This window comes from Neofelis nebulosa, chromosome 13, assembly GCF_028018385.1.
Source record: "Neofelis nebulosa isolate mNeoNeb1 chromosome 13, mNeoNeb1.pri, whole genome shotgun sequence".
Lineage (NCBI taxonomy): Eukaryota > Metazoa > Chordata > Mammalia > Carnivora > Felidae > Neofelis > Neofelis nebulosa.
This window is the reverse complement of record NC_080794.1, coordinates 65,800,464-65,818,851: the sequence shown is the minus strand read 5'-3', so window position 1 is coordinate 65,818,851 and position 18,388 is coordinate 65,800,464. Positions and strand designations below refer to the sequence as shown.

The window sequence follows — 18,388 nt, the reverse complement described above, 5'->3', positions numbered from 1 at the left end:
GGGTCAGAGAGAGGGAGACACAGAATCTGAAACAGGCTCCAGGCTCTGAGCGGTCAGCATAGAGCCCCACGCGGGGCTCGAACTCACGGACCGTGAGATCATGACCTGAGCCGAAGTCGGCCATTTAACCGACTGAGCCACCCAGGCGCCCCTCAAGCCGTATTTTAAATATTAGCAAAAGCTAAGTTTCTTAAGATAAAAAGTAAACATACATAGACATTTTTGTATTTTCTTCCCTTGCCTCCAAGGACGGCCTTGCACATACGTCCACATACCCCACCTTGGAAGTTACTGGTCTGACAATTACAGAATGGTCCAGAGAGGCGGATTTTCAAAATGGCCAGCATCCCTCAGTAAAGGCTTCCCCAAAATTGGACGTTTACTTGCTAGAAATGCAACTGCAGGGGTAAATGGTAAAGTACTTCCAACATGCTTTCCTTTGTATTATGTTAAATACTAGAAATGACAAGTAGCACCCTTGTTTCTATTTATAAGGAAAGTCGCAGATGATAGAGCTAGACTAGTACTCAAAAGGCCTATCACCAAACTCGGTGACTTTGGGTGAATCATTTCCTGTCCCCGGTCATGTTTTTCATTTGTAAAACCTGGGGCTGAATGCAATCACTTTTGAGGACCTGTACAGCTCTAAGATTCTGGGGTTCTATGATCCTTCTTCACCAAATATTACATGTTGGTTCATTAGAAAGAACTCTTTGGAGAGAAAAAAAATTTTATACAGTTTTAATTAGAAATAGAAGTTAATTTTTTCCCATGCCTTTTGGTGTATATTACAGTGATATACGATTTAATGTTTCTTATTAACGTAATGTGTTTTGCAGCTGTTACATCAACTTCATAATTCTGGAATTATCTTAGCAATTCTTCAAAAATATTTCTCTGTTCAATTTTTCTGAGATATTATTAGGATTTTTGCATCAATGTTCATGAATAAGAATCTCCCAAATTTTCTTATTTTACTTTATTTTTTTTTAATTTCTTAATGTTTATTTATTTTTGAGAGAGGCAGAGACAGAATGCAAGTGGGTTAGGGGCAGAGAGAGAGGGAGACACAGAATCCGAAGCAGGCTCCAGGCTCTGAGCTGTCAGCACAGAGCCCGACACGGGGCTCAAACTCACAAACCAAGAGATCATGACCTGAGCCGAAGTCGGACGCTCAACCGACTGAGCCACCCAGGCACCCCTATTTTACTTAAATTTTTAAAATTGAAAGTCATAGTGGCACCTGGCTGCCTCAGTTGATAGAGCATGTGACTCTTGATCTCAGGATTGTAGGTTGGAACCTTATGCTGGGTGTAGAGACTACTTAAAAATAAAACCTTTAAAAATAAATTAACATAAAAATGAAAGTCATATTTACTTCAGCCAATGAACTGAGTATCTTACTATCATTTTCTATACTTTGGCAGTATATGGAAGTTCTTTGATAGTTTGGAAAAGTCTCAGGAAAGCTATCACTAGCAAATGACTTTTTTTTCTTTTTAAAAATTTTTTAAGTAAGCTCTGGTCCCAGTGTGGGCTCAGACTCACAACCCCAAGATCAAGAGTCGCATGCTCTGCCAACTGACCCAGCCAGATGCCCCTGGACATATTCTCTTTTAAATGTCAGTTTTGTAATATTACAGCTTTATAAGGAACCAGACATTTTGATACTAGTACTCAAATTTTTAGCATCAAGCTGATAAATCATGCGTTTACAATCTAATTGATGTATTCTACGTACCTCCCATCCAATAAAAAATTTACTAATTTGTACTTTTATGATTGAGCTGATACTTTACCAATTTAATTTTTTTTAAGATTTTATTTTTAAGTAGTCTCCACACCCAAGGCTCAACCTTACAACCCCGAGATCAAGAGTCGCATGCTCCAGTCACTGAGCCAGCCAGGTGCCCTGATACAATTTAATCTATAAGCATCAATTAATGACATATATTTTTCAAATTATTTATCATGCATGCTTGGTTTTCTTATTCTATTTTGATTTCCTAAGTTCTAACCACAAACCTCTTCAAAAAAAAAAAAAAATTTCCACCCTTATCCCTAAAATAGAGCTATAAAGCATGATTTTTTTACTTTACAGCACAGTTTAGGTATCATCACATAAATTTTCTTGCATAGAATTTGAGTTTTCACTATTTAAAAAATATTATCCTCCAACATATTCTCTATACCCGAGATTTAAAAAAATTTTGGCGGGGGGTGGGGGGCGCCCGGGTGGCTCAGTCGGTCAAGCATCTGACTTCAGCTCAGGTCATGATCTCGCCGTCCGTGAGTTCGGGCGCCAGGTCGGACTCTGATGACAGCTCAGTGCCTGGAGCCTGTTTCGGATTCTGTGTCTCCCTCTCTCTCTGTCCCTCCCCCCACTCATGTTCTGTCTCTCTGTCTCTGAAAAATGAATAAACCTTAAAAAATAAAAAAAATATAGGATTTTACCCAAGGGATACAGGAGTACTGATGCATAGGGGCACTTGTACCCCAATGGTTATAGCAGCACTCTCAACAATAGCCAAATGATGGAAAGAGCCTAAATGTCCATCAACTGATGAATGGATAAAGAAATTGTGGTTTATATACACAATGGAGTACTACGTGGCAATGAGAAAGAATGAAATCTGGCCCTTTGTAGCAACGTGGATGGAATTGGAGAGTGTGATGCTAAGTGAAATAAGCCATACAGAGAAAGACAGATACCATATGGTTTCACTCTTATGTGGATCCTGAGAAACTTAACAGAAACCCATGGGGGAGAGGAAGGAAAAAAAAAAAAAGAGGTTAGAGTGGGAGAGAGCCAAAGCATAAGAGACTCTTAAAAACTGAGAACAAACTGAGGGTTGATGGAAGGTGGGAGGGAGGGGAGGGTGGGTGATGGGTATTGAGGAGGGCACCTTTTGGGATGAGCACTGGTTGTATGGAAACCAATTTGACAATAAATTTCATATATTGAAAAATAAATAATTAATAAAATAAAATAAATTTTTAATGTTTATTTTTGAGACAGAGAGAGACAGTGTGTGAGCAGGCGAGGGACAGAGAAAGGAAGACACAGAATCCGAAGCAGGCTCCAGGCTCTGAGCTGTCAGCACAGAGCCCGACACGGGGCTCAAACTCACCGCAAGATCATGGCCTGAGCCGAAGTCTGATGCTTAACCAACTGAGCCACCCAGGTGCCCCATATTTATTTTTAATTTCTGCACTAGATACGGCCTCCAGCAAAATGTTGAATAGAAACAGTGTTGGTAACATCCTCCAATAATGCTTCAAATGTCTTACTCTTTTTTTTAAATGTATTTATTTTTGAGGAAGAGAGAGGGAACAGGGCAGGGACAGAGAGAGAGGGAGACAGATAATTCCAAGCAGGCTCGCAGTGTTGGCTCTATTCCATGAACCATGAGATTAAACCTGAGCCAAAATCAAGAGTCAGATGCTCAGCCAACTGAGCCACCCAGGCACCCCTCAAATGTTTTACTCTTAACATGACATTTGCTGGAAATTTGTGATCCTTCTTTTTGAAGGTGAACTGAGCCCATTTACATTTAATAATTGTAATGAGTGTTTACTGAATGAATAGCATAACTGAATTCCTTCATATCTAGTTTTTTTCTTTTACTTTAAATTAATGTGTATAGGTAAAATGAGGAATAAATACAATCTAATATGATTAGCTGGCTCGATATACAATATGAATTAAATTGGACTCTTATTTGCTTTTTTTTTCTTTCAGTGAAGACACCAGTTTCCTGTCAGCTTTCTCCCAATTCCTTAGTGAAGAACTAACTAGAACATGATAGAGTCCCATTTAAAATTCAAACAAAGCAAAGACATTCAAAGGCAATGCCTTTTAGTAAGATGAGTTAAATAAACATGGGTAAGTATCTGAAAACATAAGGTTTTCACCATGGCACAACCCTATGCTGCACTCATTCCCAGTAATTCAACTGCCTTTGCATTTGGCAGTAATGTTCTACAAGTGAATTTGCTGATGACTAGCAAAATTTTTAAATGAACCCAAGGCCAATTAATCAAAAGTAATAACAAAGAAATTCTAGGAATACAAGTCAAGGGAGGAGACTGCAGCTGGCCAGATATGATACCATTTGCCTACCTTTCATTCAGGAATTTGCTACAATGAATAAAATAAGTATTTCCTCTGAGTGGGAAGGGAAGGGAAGGGAAGGGAAGGGAAGGGAAGGGAAGGGAAGGGAAGGGAAGGGAAGGGAAGGGAAGGGAAGGGAAGGGAAAGAACAGGTATTACCTATTACCATTTCTGAATGTATGATTAAAAGAAAAAAAGTCTTTAAAAAAGAATATTAATTAGTCCTATGTTTTCACAATAGAATCCCTAATTCTGAATTTAAAACATTATTCAGTATTTGCTTAAGGATCATATTTAGTTGATGTGGCTTTTGACGTATAAAAGTTCTAGGGGAAAAACTAAGACCTCTTGTAATTTTACTTTAACATCAAACTAAACAGAGCAATTAAAAAATTCAATAAGACCATGGGTTACTCTGCTTCAAGAAGTACTTCCAAAATTCAACCACCTAGCTTCTTTCAGGAGGAATTATACACCATCACAAATCTGTTCTAACTTAACTTTTGGAGAAGAAAATGGAAAGTCAAACCCATAGCACAGTGGTTAAGTAAAAGATTTCCTTCTCAGTGTCGGCACAGAAGTGCTTTTGCCCTCTTACAAGCTGCACTATTTCAGCAGATGATTCAGCTGGTCCTGTAGATCAGAAGACTGCTCAACACTAGAAATTAGAAAAGAGAAAAAAGGTTTATCTGGAATGAGCAATAAAGACCTCTCTTTTTCAGTTTGTACTGTAACACAGAAGTACTCCCGAAGCTAAATCAAAATTTATATTGGTGCTCTAGGGTCCCAGAAATTTAAACTATGAAAAAAAGGTTTGTAAAAAAAAAAAAAAAGAAAAGAAAAGGAAAAAAAAAGGGTTTGTAAAACCAGTTAGAGATAACCGATGTTATAAGGGACAGATTTAATCCACTCAAAAAAACAAGACTGTTTACTGACTTCAGCACATTTAATTTACTTAATGAATATTATCAATGTAGAAGGTTTTCTATTCATTAAGGGTGGCTTCTACACGTTGTAATTTTTAGAAAGCCTTTACTAGCAGTGAATTGACCTACTGTATACCTTTGAAATATACAGTCGACCCTTGAACAACATAGGGGATATATAGGCGCTGATATCCTGCACAGTCAAAATCAGTATATAACCCGACTCCCCCAAAACTTAACTACTAATAGCCTATTATGGACCAGAAGCCGTACTGGTAACAGAAACAGTCAATTAACACATATGTTGTATATGTATTATATACTACATTGTTATAATAAAGTAAGCTAGAGAAAAAATGTTATTAAGACAATCATAAGGGGATGTGTAGGTAGCTCAGTTAGTTAAGCATCCGACTCTTGATTTCAGCTCAGGTCATGATCTCACATCTCGTGAGTTCTGAGCTGACAGTGCAGAGCCTGCTTGGGACTCTCTTTTCTCTCTCTCTGCCTCTCCCTCAAAAATAAATGAATGAATGAATGAAAGAAAGGATGGAAGGAAGAGGAAGGAAGAATAAGAAAGAGAAAGAAAGAAAGAAAGAAAGAAAGAAAGAAAGAAAGAAAGAAAGAAAGAAAGAAAGAAAAGAAAGAAAGAAAAAGGAAGGAAGGAAGGAAGGAAGGAAGGAAGGAAGGAAGGAAGGAAGGAAGGAAGGAAGGAAGGAATGGAAGGAAATCATAAGGGAGACAGGGCACCTGGGTGGCTCAGTCGGTTAAGCATCTGACTCTTGGTTTCAGCTCAGGTCATGATCTCATGACAGAGATCGAGCCCTGAGTCAGGCTCTGTGTTCATGGAGAGCCTGCTTAAGATTCTCTCCCTTCCTCTCCCTCTGCTCTTCCCCCCGCTGGCACACTTGCTCTCTATCACACACAAAATAAAAATAATATTTAAAAAAAAAAGAAAATCATAAGAGAAAATACATTTACAATACTATATTGTATTTATAAAAAAAAATCTGTGTGTAAGTGGAACTGTGTAATTCAAACCTATATTGTTCAAAGGTCAACTGTACTGTCTTCTTTATACCCCGAATAAGCTATCCCAGAGCATATGTCAATTTAAGGGCATATGTCAACCAGAGTTTCACAATGACCCTCAGCCCGCAAGTAGAATTCCCTGCAGCCCGCTTTAGTTGCTGCTCCCTGCTCCCAAATCCCCTACCTTTGGGGTTACTTACTTCTTCTGAATAGCTTCTTGCCTAAATCAAAAAAGGAAAGAGGAAAATAAACATAAAAAATCTCAGAAGACTAGTGCAACTTCTGGCTAGATATACACAGGCAGAATAAATCTCCAGCTTCTGTCACATTCTGGATTTCTGTTCATTCTAGCCTAAGACTGTGTTCTTAAAGCTCTGTTCAACATCTGAGTGCAGGGTTGCTAAAAAGAAGGATTCTAAACCTAAACAGGTAACGATACCCTATCAGATCAAGGGAGGTGGTGCAAAAACCATGCACGTGCATGGCTCATGTTCAGTCCGCAATGTGCAACCTAGTGGTCACACACCTGATATGCGCACACCCCAAGAACGAACATTTAGCTGCCTAAATATCAAGGGTTGAATTCTTAACCGTACAGTAGGTACATAAGTATAATATCAACTATATAAAATATAAAGCAAAATTAAATATGACGAAAAGCTAACTATAATTTTATCCAAAATTACAACAGAGAAGGGGTTCTCTATATTTCAAAGTCTCCGGGATCATTTATATGTAGCCGGGGCTGGGTCATACGTGAGACTATGGGATACAGGTCAGAGTTACACTTGATCCCCTAGTGCAAGAGCAGACTCCCCAGGAGAGACCTTGGGCACAGGGAATCAACAAATACCGACTCGGTGCCTATTGGGTGCCAGGCACTGTGCTAACGTGGTCCTGGTGTGGGCCCTGCCCTCAGGGGGCTTACAGTCTCTCCCTCTGAGGAGCCCTCAAAGAGATACAGAGAGGCTCACCAGAGGTAGTTCCTGTTCTTGATCTCACCCCACACCCCAACCTCTTCTGCAGTCTCAGCCATCTTTTCCAGAAGGAGCTCATCCTTGACTAACCCCACTTTTACTCCTGCCTTCACAGGAAAATGTGCTGAAGAACAAAGGCCACAGGGGGCAGCCTGAGGATAATGATTTTGTAGCAAGTAGTCACTGGAGAGGGCATACTCACTGGTATTGGAGATGTGTTGTTATTATTGCCATTTTCCTTAAACTCTGCATTAAAAAACAACAACACACACAAAAAAGAGAAATATATACATTCCATTTCCTGTAGCCACACAAATTATGTATATCAAACCCAAATCATAAAAGGAAGTGTTTCTTACATCTTCTGAGTGCAAGATGGCATCTTCCTGTAGTACCATGTTTCGAGCTGCCTGACCTAGCAGCTGGAAGACAAAAATAAAGTGGTAATCAAAATCTCCGAACTTCCTGTCATCTTCTCTCTGCAGCTGTTACACCGCCGCCCTCTCTCCTCCCCTCCCCGCCCCCCACAATTACAAAAACTCCAAATGTAACAGAGGATAATTTTCCATTTGTTCGCGTTGAAAATCCAACTTCATGGTCACTCTGGCCATTGTGGCATGGGCTCCACCTCTTTTCCACCTCTGAGATCAAGAGCTCCAGAACTGCAGAGCTCCTCGTGTACCTTCTTAGCCAAGTGCCGAAAGAAATCTGCAAAGAAAACTTTGGCTCCACGGGCCCAGTGAGAACTTAACCTTTTGGTTTCTTAAAGACAAATCTGAGATGTGGGCTGGAGTGAGGGGGCAGCAACTAGGGTAGAGCTAAAAAGGATAGTAAGAATACAGCTGTTTAGAAATGCAATGAGAGACACAGAACAAAAAAGGCCTTACAAGAAGCTCAGGGAAAGCATCCCACGAAGGATGGCTGACAGGCCAGGTAGAGACAAGGAGAAATGTAACTACACTTACGGTGGGCACAACTATAGGCATAGTTGCAAATCACTGTGTTGTAAACTTGAAACTAATGTAACATTGTATGTCAACTATATTTCAATTAGAAGGGAGAGAGAGAAAGCGGAAGGAAGGAAGGAAGGAAGGAAGGAAGGAAGGAAGGAAGGAAGGAAGGAAAGGAAGGAGGGAGGAAGAAGAAGGGTAGGGGAAGAAAGGAAGGGGAAGGGGAAGGGAAGGGAAGAAGGAAAGGGAAGGGAAGGGAAGGGAAGGGAAGGGAAGGGAAGGGAAGGGAAGGGAAGGGAAGGGAGGAGGGAGGGAGGGAGGGAGGGAGGGAGGGAGGAAGGAAGGAAGGAAGGAAGGAAGGAAGGAAGGAAGGAAGGAAATAAATGTGGATGCAGATTTTGATGAGTTCCCATAGCTGATAGCTGGGCCCTGACAGCACAAAAGCTGAGCTCTGATTTGGGTGGGTGGCCTGTGGCTACAAAGATGTGACTCAGTGGGCACTGAGAGCCAAGAGGAGATTGACAGAACTTTCTGGCCTATTGTCGCACCCTGTTCCTGGAAGACATTAAGTCCAACCACATAAGAAGAGCTACTACTATGTGTCCTACCCACTGTCCCTGTTCCCTTGGGTCAGAGAGATTCTGATGAAAAGTGGACCAATGACCTCAAATTCACCAGGAGCACCAGCCCTGCTACAGCTCCCAGATAATTTCCCCCACAGCAACTGTTATTTATCTCCATTTTTGTTTTAAAATTAATAAACCTTTATGTGCTTCTAAAGTCAAAGCAGTAAAGTAAGACCTTCCATCCCTGTCCCTTCCCCTCTCCATTCTCTCTCCCCTACGCATCAATATTTTTTTTAGGGACACCTGGCTGGCTCAGTTGGTGGCACATGTGACTCTTGATCTCAGGGTTGTGAGTTCAAGTTCCATGCTGGGCAAGGAGCCTACTGAATTTTTTAAAAATGTGTGTGTGTGTGTGTGTGTGTGTGTGTGTGTGTGTGTGTGTGTTTTAGTTTTGGGTTTATCTTCCCATTGTTTCTTTTTAAAAGTGGACATATGTATATAATCTCCTCTCCTTACTTAGAATGTAACCTTCTACATGCACTCTTCTCTGCCCTGCTATTTTCACTTGAAAATATATGTTGAGACAGATCTGCAGCAACATATACCGCATCTGCGCATTGTTCTTCTACGGCTGCAGAGTACTCCACTCCGCAGATGTCCCTGTAAGCTGGGAGCCTGGGTGGCTCAGTCAGTTGAGCATCTAACTCTTGATCTCGGCTCAGGTCATGATCCCAGCATCATGGGACCAAGTCCAGTGTCAGTCTCTGCACTGAGCGTGGAGCCTGTTTGAGATTCTCTCCCTCTCCCCCCCTGCCCCTCTCCCCTGCTCGTGTGCTCTCTCTCTAAAATGTCAGTGAGTGAGTGAGTAAATAAAGAAAGAAATACAGAAATGTCACTGTAAGATTATTCAACTAGTCGTCTGGGGTAGACTTTGGAGCTATTTCCAGTCTTTGCTATTATAAGCAGCGTTACAAAAAATATCTTATATATCTTGGTGTCTTTTTGCTATGGTATCTTTGGGACAGACTCATAGAATCATGACTGTGATTGCTGGATCAGAGGGTTTTAGTTTTGCTACACACTGCCAAATTCCCCTCCATTAGGGTTATACCGTTTTGCATCCCCATCTACAATGTATCAGAGTGCCTGTTCCCTCCCTATGACCACTTTTAAGTGGCAAATTCCAAAGTCCTACAGATGGGAGACACTGACTGACAAACTGATGGCAGAAAGACAAGGTTCGAACAGAATCCTCCTCATTCATTCACTCAGTCAGTCACCGCATGTTTATTAAGTGCTCAGATCCACCAGGGAGAGACATAGCCCCTGTCCTCACAGGGCTCACAATGTGGTGTTACAAAGAAGACACAGACACTACAATACCTTGTGGTAACTGCTTATGGGGAAACACCAGATGACCTGAGAGCATGGCGGGGGGGGGTGGGGGGGGGGTGGGGGGGGGGTGGGTGTCTGACCCATTACAGGGGCAGAAGTTCAGGGAGGATTTCCTAAAAGAAGTGACTTCTAAGCTGAGACTAAAGGTCCAGCCTCATCGGATTTACTGTGTTTGAAGTGTTGCTAGCAGGATGGAGTGGAGTGGGGACTGAAGGCAGAGAGACTGGTTGGAAGAACACTGCCATAGTCTAGGCAAGCAAGGAAAGCAGCCTGAGCCACGGAAGTGGCAGTTAAAGGGGGTGGGAGGAGCGATCATTTAGAAGATAGACTTGAGGAGACTCACGATTTGTGGAATGCAGGAGCTGTTGCAATGCAGGGCCAAGGCCCCTTCTCTGATGACAGATGCATCCACGGGCATTCTGCATCATTTTCTTGCATAAACCAACCACGCACATAACACAACATAACCCACCATCGAAGATGTCCGGTTTGGGCTTCTTTAAAGTGGAACAACGTCTTGAGTATTTCCCCCTAGGCTGTTACCATTGTTTTGTTCATAAGTAACTCAACAGCAATCTTAGCTATTCACCTTCAGCAAGTATTGTTGAGTTATTTGTTAGCTCCTCGTCTTCAACAAGATTTTTCAGCTTAGTTTTCATAGCAATACCATCCCTCTTTTTTTTTCATTCTAGTTAATCATTTTCCATATTATTGCATTAAATAATGTGGTTACAATAGTAGGCATACACCTTACACAGGTTTAGGATAAATACACCGGACCCTTTACTCAGCACACAACTGGACTGGAGGACACATGCAGGCACACACAGAAGGAGCGTCAGAGTCATATGCATTCATTGTGCTGAGGGCACAGGCTGGCACGTTCTTCCCCACTTGGTGCTCCGGCCACACTGGCCTCCTTGCACACCCTGCACACATTCCCATCTCAAGGCCTTTGCATTTGCCACTTATTCTACTTGGAATGCTCTGCCTCCAGCCGTCCACGTGGCTTGCTCCCTGACTTCATTCCAGTGTCTGCTCAAATGTCCCCTCCTCAGAGAGCCCTTCCCTGATCACCCGATTTAAGGAAAACCCTTTCATCACCCTCTACTCCCAGTTTAGTTTTCCTTCGTAATATTTACCACCACCTGAAATTTTGGTTCATTTGTTTATCTGTCTCTTCACTAAAATGTAAGCTTCCTAAGTACAGGGTCTGCTCCTTTTGTGTACCACTCTCTCCCTTACGCCTAGAATAGTTCCTGGCACATAGCAGACAATAAATATTGATTACATGAATGCTGTGGAAGTAAGCTTCCAATTTACACGTGGAAATTGTCAGCGAATCAAACAAAACAGCCACATGGAGACTGTTGAAAAGAGAAGCAATGCCCTAAGGGCCAAGAAGGATTGAAACTGAAAATCAGGCTGCATATCTACAATGAGACTAAGAGTTTCCTTTCCCTCAGGACTGACCCCAAGGAGGTGCCCTGTGGTTTTGAAACAATTTGGGCCACATGATATCAAATCAAAGAGATGAAGAAGAAAGTCTAAGGGACAGAAAGGAGTACCCTCCTGGAGAAGACAATTGCCACTAGACCCCAAAAAATCAGAGGCAGAGGTTGTTCTGTGAAAATAAACTGTAAACACTTACATTGTTTCTCTAGGAGATTCAGTTCACTGAGCTCAAGACACTATCAAGAAAATGAAAAGGAAACTCACAGAATGGGAGAAAACATACGCAAATAATATCTGATAAGGGATTAACATTCAGAATACATGAAGAACTCCTACAGCTCAAATAAAAAATCCAATGTTGAAATGGACAATGGACCTTCATAGACATTTCTCCAAAGAAGACATACAAATGGCCAATAAGAACAAGAACCATGCTCAACATCACTAGTCTGGGGAAATGCAAATCAACACCACTTTATACCCATCAGGATGGCTATGATAAAAAATGAGGGGTGCCTGGGTGGCTCAGTCAGTTGAGCCTCTAACCCTCGATCCCAGGGTGATGGGATGGAGCCCCACGTCAAGCTCCACACTGAGCATGGAGCCTGCTTAAGATTCTCTCTCTCTCTCTCTCTCTCTCTCTCTCTCTCTCTCTCTCTCTCTCCCTCTGCCCCTCTCCCCTGCTCGTGCTATCTCTCTTTCTCTAAAAATAAACAGATAGATAGATAAAAATGGTACACTGTGCTGAACAGCATGGTGGTTCCTCAAATAGTTAAACATAAAATTACCATGTGAATATGATCCAGCAATTATAATTCTAGGTAAATACCCTGAATAATTGGAAGCAGGGTCTCAAATAGATATTTATATGCACATGTCTACTGAAGCATAGTCACAAAGTCAAAAGGTAGACATAACACAAATCTCCATCACCAAATGAATGGATAAACAAAATGTGGTATATACATACAATGCAATATTATTCAGTCTTAAAAAGGAATAAAGTACAGTACTGATATATACTACAAAAAACAAAAACAAAAACAAAAAAAAACCAAAGACAAAAAAAGAAAATCAATAAGACATTCCAAATTATCTATAGTCTAGTAAAGGAAATGGCAAAAATACGTAAGTAACTATATGAAAAGTCAGTATGGTATGTGATAAGTACCATGTAAGAGATCCAATAAAAGGCAAAAGTCAGAGAATTGGCAGATGATGAGTCAATCCTCACAGAAAGAGGGACTGATTTCAGTTTAATTCAATTCACACCACTCACTAAGCACCCACTCTAAATCTACTATGGAAGAATCTCATGTGAAAAACACACAAGGAGGAACAGAAAGGAGCAAGTGACATTAGGGTAGTCAGTGGTGACACCATGGCTTTTTGGCCACTTAACCACCTCCTACCACATGAGAAGTGGTGCCCAACGTTGCAGGCCTAGAACCAGTCTGCCTAGGTTTCAGCCTAGTTCTGCCCCTTCCTAGCTACTCTGTAACCTTGGTCAAATTAAATTCCTCTTTGTATCCTCTATGTAAGGAAAGTACCTCCTCTATGTAAATAAAGATTTAATGAATTAAGCTACATAAAACACAGCAATGTCCAGCACATGGTTAAGTTTATTATGATGAATATGGATGTTCAATACATACTGGTGGTTGGCAAGCCAAGAGAAAAGTAACATAAATTAAATCTCCTTTCGGCTTGCAGCCCACTGATAAGACACCTGAAACATGCAGAGCATGACCTTGCTCAAAGAACTCATGGCTACCTTACTTGCTTAATGTTTTTGTTTTATTAAAGACTAAAAGTAACCTTATCTTAACAGCAGCTGTCCCCTCAAGGTCCTGAAAGCCTTGCTTTCAAATTCCTTGGAGACTTATGCTATCCCCAACCCCCACTAACTTAAAAGTATATTATCAGTCATCTCCTCACAACCCCAGTGCAGCTCTTTCTGCCCACGCATCCTGTCCCCGTGCTTTAACCCCGTGCTTTAATAAAATCACTTTTTTTTTGCACCAAAGACATCTCAAGAATTCTTTCTTGGCCATTTGCTCAAGCCATCAAATACATACTGGTGGCTAGCTATGAACACGATTGGGACGCCTGGGTGGCTCAGTCAGTTAAGCGTCCAACTTCAGCTCAGGTCATGATGTCACAGTTGGTGGGTTCGAGTCCCGCGTCAGGCTCTGTGCTGACAGCTCAAGCCTGGAGCCTGCTTCAGATTCTTTGTCTCCCTCTCTCTGCCCCTCCCCCACTCACACTCTCTCTCTCAAAAATAAACATTAAAAAAAAAACTATGAACACTATTTTTTAAACTTATATATTTATACCTTGTTTCTCCTCCAAAAAGATTCAAGGCAATTTATACCTAATTGTGTGTGTGTGTGTGTGTGTGTGTGTGTGTAGACTTTCCTCTGATACTGAATCCTAAAATGAGTATATAACGTGTAACCTCACACAAAACATACTCGGGATCACCAAATCAGTGACTTCAATAATAGTATTCTAGTAAATGCTTCTTCATACAGTTGTTTCTTGTAGTCTCTATCAATCAAAGCTAAGGACATAAAATGAAAGGTAATTCTGTAAAGACAATTCTACTGGACCCTAAACTAATACGAATAAAGCTGCTATGAATATTCACATGCAAGTCCAAAAGCTTCTGGCCATATTACGCTTGTTACTACAATTACATAACTTAATAAAACAATATAGAAACTGATGAAATAGGAGTTAAAAGAGACAGAGTTACTATTATTATGAAAACTAAGTTGAAAATAAGCAATACTTGAAGATGAGCAGTTAAGACACTGCTATTGAGTTAATTATGAGCAAGACAATGGTAAAGGTCTATAGAAGAAATTCACAAATATCTAAAGACTTTGTACTCAGATTGTTTCACAGATGTATTCAAGATGTTGTTCCAGTTTAAAGAAACCAAAACAGGAACTTAGATAAGACGTTATGTGCGTAACAAAATGAGAAACATGTAATCATTTCTCTTGGATAAAAACCTAGGAGTAGAATGGCTGAGCCATCAGAACCATTTTGTTTGTCCATTTATTTATCAATGGACATTTGGGTTGTTTCCAGTTTGGAGCTATCACGTATAATGGTACTATGCACATGTACAAGTCTTTGTGTGGACATATATTTTCATTTCTCATGGGTGAATATCTAAGAGTACAATAAATAGGTTTGTTGTTTGTTTGTTTGTTTGTTTGTTTGTTTGTTTTTTGGATACAAAGTGAACATACATAAAACTTTCTGGTGTGAAAAGTCATCATATGACTCCATTCATGGAAACAGCTAGAGGATGAAGGGGAAATCGGGGCAAAGGAGAAAGCTAATCTAAGAGACAGAAAACCAAGAATGTGGCCAGAAAGACAAATCAGAAAAGAACAAATCCATAGACGATCCACAAAAGTGTGGAAAGAATGTGAGATGTTGAGGGCAAAATCATGCTGAATTTGGGAGGCAGAAAGAGAAAGATCTTCCTTCCCTAGAAACAACCCCATGAAACAAATTAGGAACTGGCTGGGACCACTACCTTTTCCGCTGCCCTGTGGCAATCTCCACTTTACAGCGGATTCCCACCGGCCCATTTCTTTCCCTCCCTACAACGCTAATCCCACTGAGACTACACACCCCAGAATGCAACACGCGCCCTTCGCGAACGAGCTCTACTCCTCGGCAGAGCAGTTCACAGCCTACAATTCCCAGGAGGAAACGCGATTCCCAACCCCCCCCCCCCCCCCCGCCCTTCCCACAGCTATGGAAGACTCGGGGCCCCCGGGGTATCGGGCCGGAAAGTCCACTCTCAGCTCACCTCGGAGCTCCGGGAGCCCTTCAGCACCTGCTTAGTGAGCGCGATGACGTCCGTACCACAGGTGTTCACCTTCTCTGTGAGGAGCCCCTTCACAGACTGACCGAATCGCGCTTGAGAATCTGGCGTCCCAGTCGCCATCACTTCATCTAGTGAACGCCTCCTCCCGAGCGACGGCGAGTCGCTGGGGCCAAAAGAAACGCAAAGCGGAAGGAAGCGAGGTGGTGTCTCTTACCCCGTGGGAAAAGGAAGGAACGCATGCGCCTAGCGGAGGTTGACCTTAGCTAACTTTAAATCCATTTAAACTACTCAGTTGGTAACCTGAGGAAGACAAGGCCCAGGTGCACCTCTCTGGAGGGGATGGAAGACAATCTCAGTAAATCCATAGGTTAGAATCAGGAGCCCTGGATTACAGGCCTACTTCTGCCATTTAGCTGTGTGACTGCAGATTACTCAATCTTTGCGTCTTGTGCTTATCAGTAAGAAAAAAGTAACAATGTTCAAGTCTCCAAAGGGTTATGAGAATGAATTAAGATCATTTAGTTCAACTTTAGTAAAATTTCATGAACTAAATATCAAATTGGGTGCTAGGCTGAGGGTAGAGAAAAAAGATCCAGTCCTTGTCTCTGAGGAGCTCCCAGGCTGTGGGATGAGCCATGTAAACAGCTTAGAAATGAAGGAAGTGCTCAAAATCACTAGTAATTTTTGATGACAAATGACCTCTTCGCTCTGTTAAAAGCAAACTGATCATCACCTTGGAAATGAATAACTGAAATGTTTCATGTAGCTCTATTTCTTTATTAGCTAATGCAGGAAAGATGAAAATGGTGTTATACTGCAAATTTCGTTCAAAATAACCTGTACTCAGTATCAACATTACTTTCTCCTCCAAGTGTCTAGATTCATGTCTCTGTTGACTCTTGCATTTAATTCTTGTTCTTAATTTTACTGAGGTTTAATTTATGTGCAAGAACTATGTTTTCTAAAGTGTACAATTTGCAACCCCTATCAACATAACACCAGCATTCTTCACAGAGTTAGAACAAACAATCCTAAAATTTGTGTGGAACCACAAAAGATGCCAAATAGGCAAAGCAATCCTGAAAACAAAAACCAAACCTAGAGGCATCACAATTCCAGACTTCAAGCTGTATTACAAAGTTGTAATCATCAAGACCAGCATGGTACTGGCACAAGAACAGACACATAGATCAATGGAACAGAACAGAGAACCCAGAAATGGACTCACAAACATATGGTAAACTAATCTTTGACAAAGCAGGAAAGAATATCCAATGGGGAAAAAAAAGACAGTCTCTTCAGCAAATGGTGTTGGGAAAACTGGATAGCGACATGCAGAAGAATGAACCTGTACCACTTTCTTACCACAGACACAAAAATAAACTCAAAATGGATGACAGACCTAAACGTAAGACAACAAGTCATCAAAATCCTAGAAGAGAAAACAGGCAACAACTTCTTTGACCTCGGCCACAGCAACTTCTTACTTGACATGTCTATGGAGGCAAGGGAAACAAAAGCAAAAATGAACTGTTGTGACCTCATCAAGATAAAAACAGCGAAGGAAACAGTCAGCAAAACTAAAAGGCAAACAATGCAATGGGAGAAGATCTTTATACATGACACATCAGATAAATATAAAGAACTTATCAAACCCAACACCCCAAAAACAAATAATCCTGTGAAGAAATGGGCAACAGACATGAATAGACAATTTTCAAAGAAGACATCCAGATGACTACCAGACACATGAAAAAATGCTCAATATCACTCATCATCAGGGAAATACAAATCAAAGACACAATGAGATACCACCTCATGCCTGTCAGAATGGCTAAAATTAATGGCTCAGACAACAACAGATGTTGGCGAGGATGTGGGAGAGAGGAAGCCTTTTGTACTGTTGGTGGGAATGCAAACTGGTACAGCCACTCTGGAAAAGAGTATGGAGCTTCCTCAAAAAATTAAAAATAAAGCTACCCTATGACCCAGCAATTACACTACTAAGTATTTATCCAAAGGATACAGGAGTGCTTTCTCAAAGGGGCACATGCACCCCCATGTTTATAGCAGCACTATTGACAATAGCCGAAGTATGGAAAGAGCCCAAATGTCCACTTACCGATGAAAGAATAAAAAAGATATGGCATATATATACAATGGAATATTATTCACTGACCAAAAAGAATGAAACCTTACCATTTGCAACAACATGGATGGAACTAGAGTGTATTATGCTAAGCAAAGTAAGTCAGAGAAAGACAAATATCATATGATTTCACTCATGTGGAATTTAAGAAACAAAACAGATAGACATAGGGGAAAGGAAGGAAAAATAGGATAAAAACAGAGAGGGAGGCAAACCATAAGAGTCTCTTAAATACAGAAAACAAACTGAGGGTTGCTGGCAGGGTGTTGGGTGGAGAATAGGCTAAATGGGCGATGGGCATTGAGGAGGACACTTGTTGGGATGAGCACTGGGTGTTATATGTAAGTAATGAATCACTACATTCTAGTCCTGAAGTCATTACTACACTATATGTTAACTAACTTGGATTTGAATTTTTTTTAAAAAATTAAAAATTAAAAAAAATAATTAAAATGGTAAAAAAGAAAGAGAGAGAGATTTCTGACTTGGTAATTAAAAGTTCTCAAGGCAAATATGGTAATAAAATCCATTCTGTGGCTGAAAAAAAATAAAGTGTACAATTTATGGGTGCCTGGGTGGCTCAGTCGACCCAGGTGTGCTGGCAGCACAGAGCCTACTTTAGATCCTCTGTCTCCCTCTCTCTCTGCCCTTCCCCTACTTACAAACGCACACTCTCTCTCTCAGAAATAAACATTTAAAACAATAAAAAAATAAACTGTACAATTTGATTAGTGTGACAGATGCACACACCTATGAACCACCACCACTATCAAGATACAAAACATTTTTATCACTCCCAAAAGTTTACAAGTCTCTCTTTGCAGTCCATTTATCCCTCACTCTAGGCAACAACTGATCTGCCTTCCAGCGCTGTAAACTAATTTGCATTTCTAGAATGTTATATAATTGGAGTAATCCAGAAAGTATTCTTTTTGTCTGGCTTCTTTCAGCATAATGATTTTGAGAGTCAT

At 40.9% G+C, this 18,388-nt stretch overlaps 1 protein-coding gene across 1 annotated transcript; it reads right to left on the bottom strand.

Annotated features, from left to right (window-relative positions):
- Window positions 1–725: 725 nt before the first annotated feature.
- On the bottom strand, window positions 726–15,443 carry BORCS7 (BLOC-1 related complex subunit 7). The gene is made up of 5 exons (XM_058697638.1): window positions 15,251–15,443; window positions 7,409–7,471; window positions 7,252–7,295; window positions 6,273–6,293; window positions 726–4,772 (listed from the first exon to the last, which is right to left on the bottom strand). The coding sequence occupies exons 1-5, from the start codon at window positions 15,386–15,388 to the stop codon at window positions 4,721–4,723; spliced, it is 318 nt and encodes a 105-aa protein (XP_058553621.1). The 5' UTR covers window positions 15,389–15,443; the 3' UTR covers window positions 726–4,720.
- Window positions 15,444–18,388: the final 2,945 nt, after the last annotated feature.

Coding starts and splice junctions, on each gene's coding strand:
- BORCS7 (XM_058697638.1), bottom strand. CDS start 15,388: ATGGCGACTGGGACGCCAGATTCTCAAGCGCGATTCGGTCAGTCTGTG. Junction 7,472..15,250: donor AGGGCTCCCGGAGCTCCGAG/GTGAGCTGAGAG, acceptor TTTGTCTTCCAG/CTGCTAGGTCAGGCAGCTCG. Junction 4,773..6,272: donor CAAGAAGCTATTCAGAAGAA/GTAAGTAACCCC, acceptor TCTAATTTCTAG/TGTTGAGCAGTCTTCTGATC.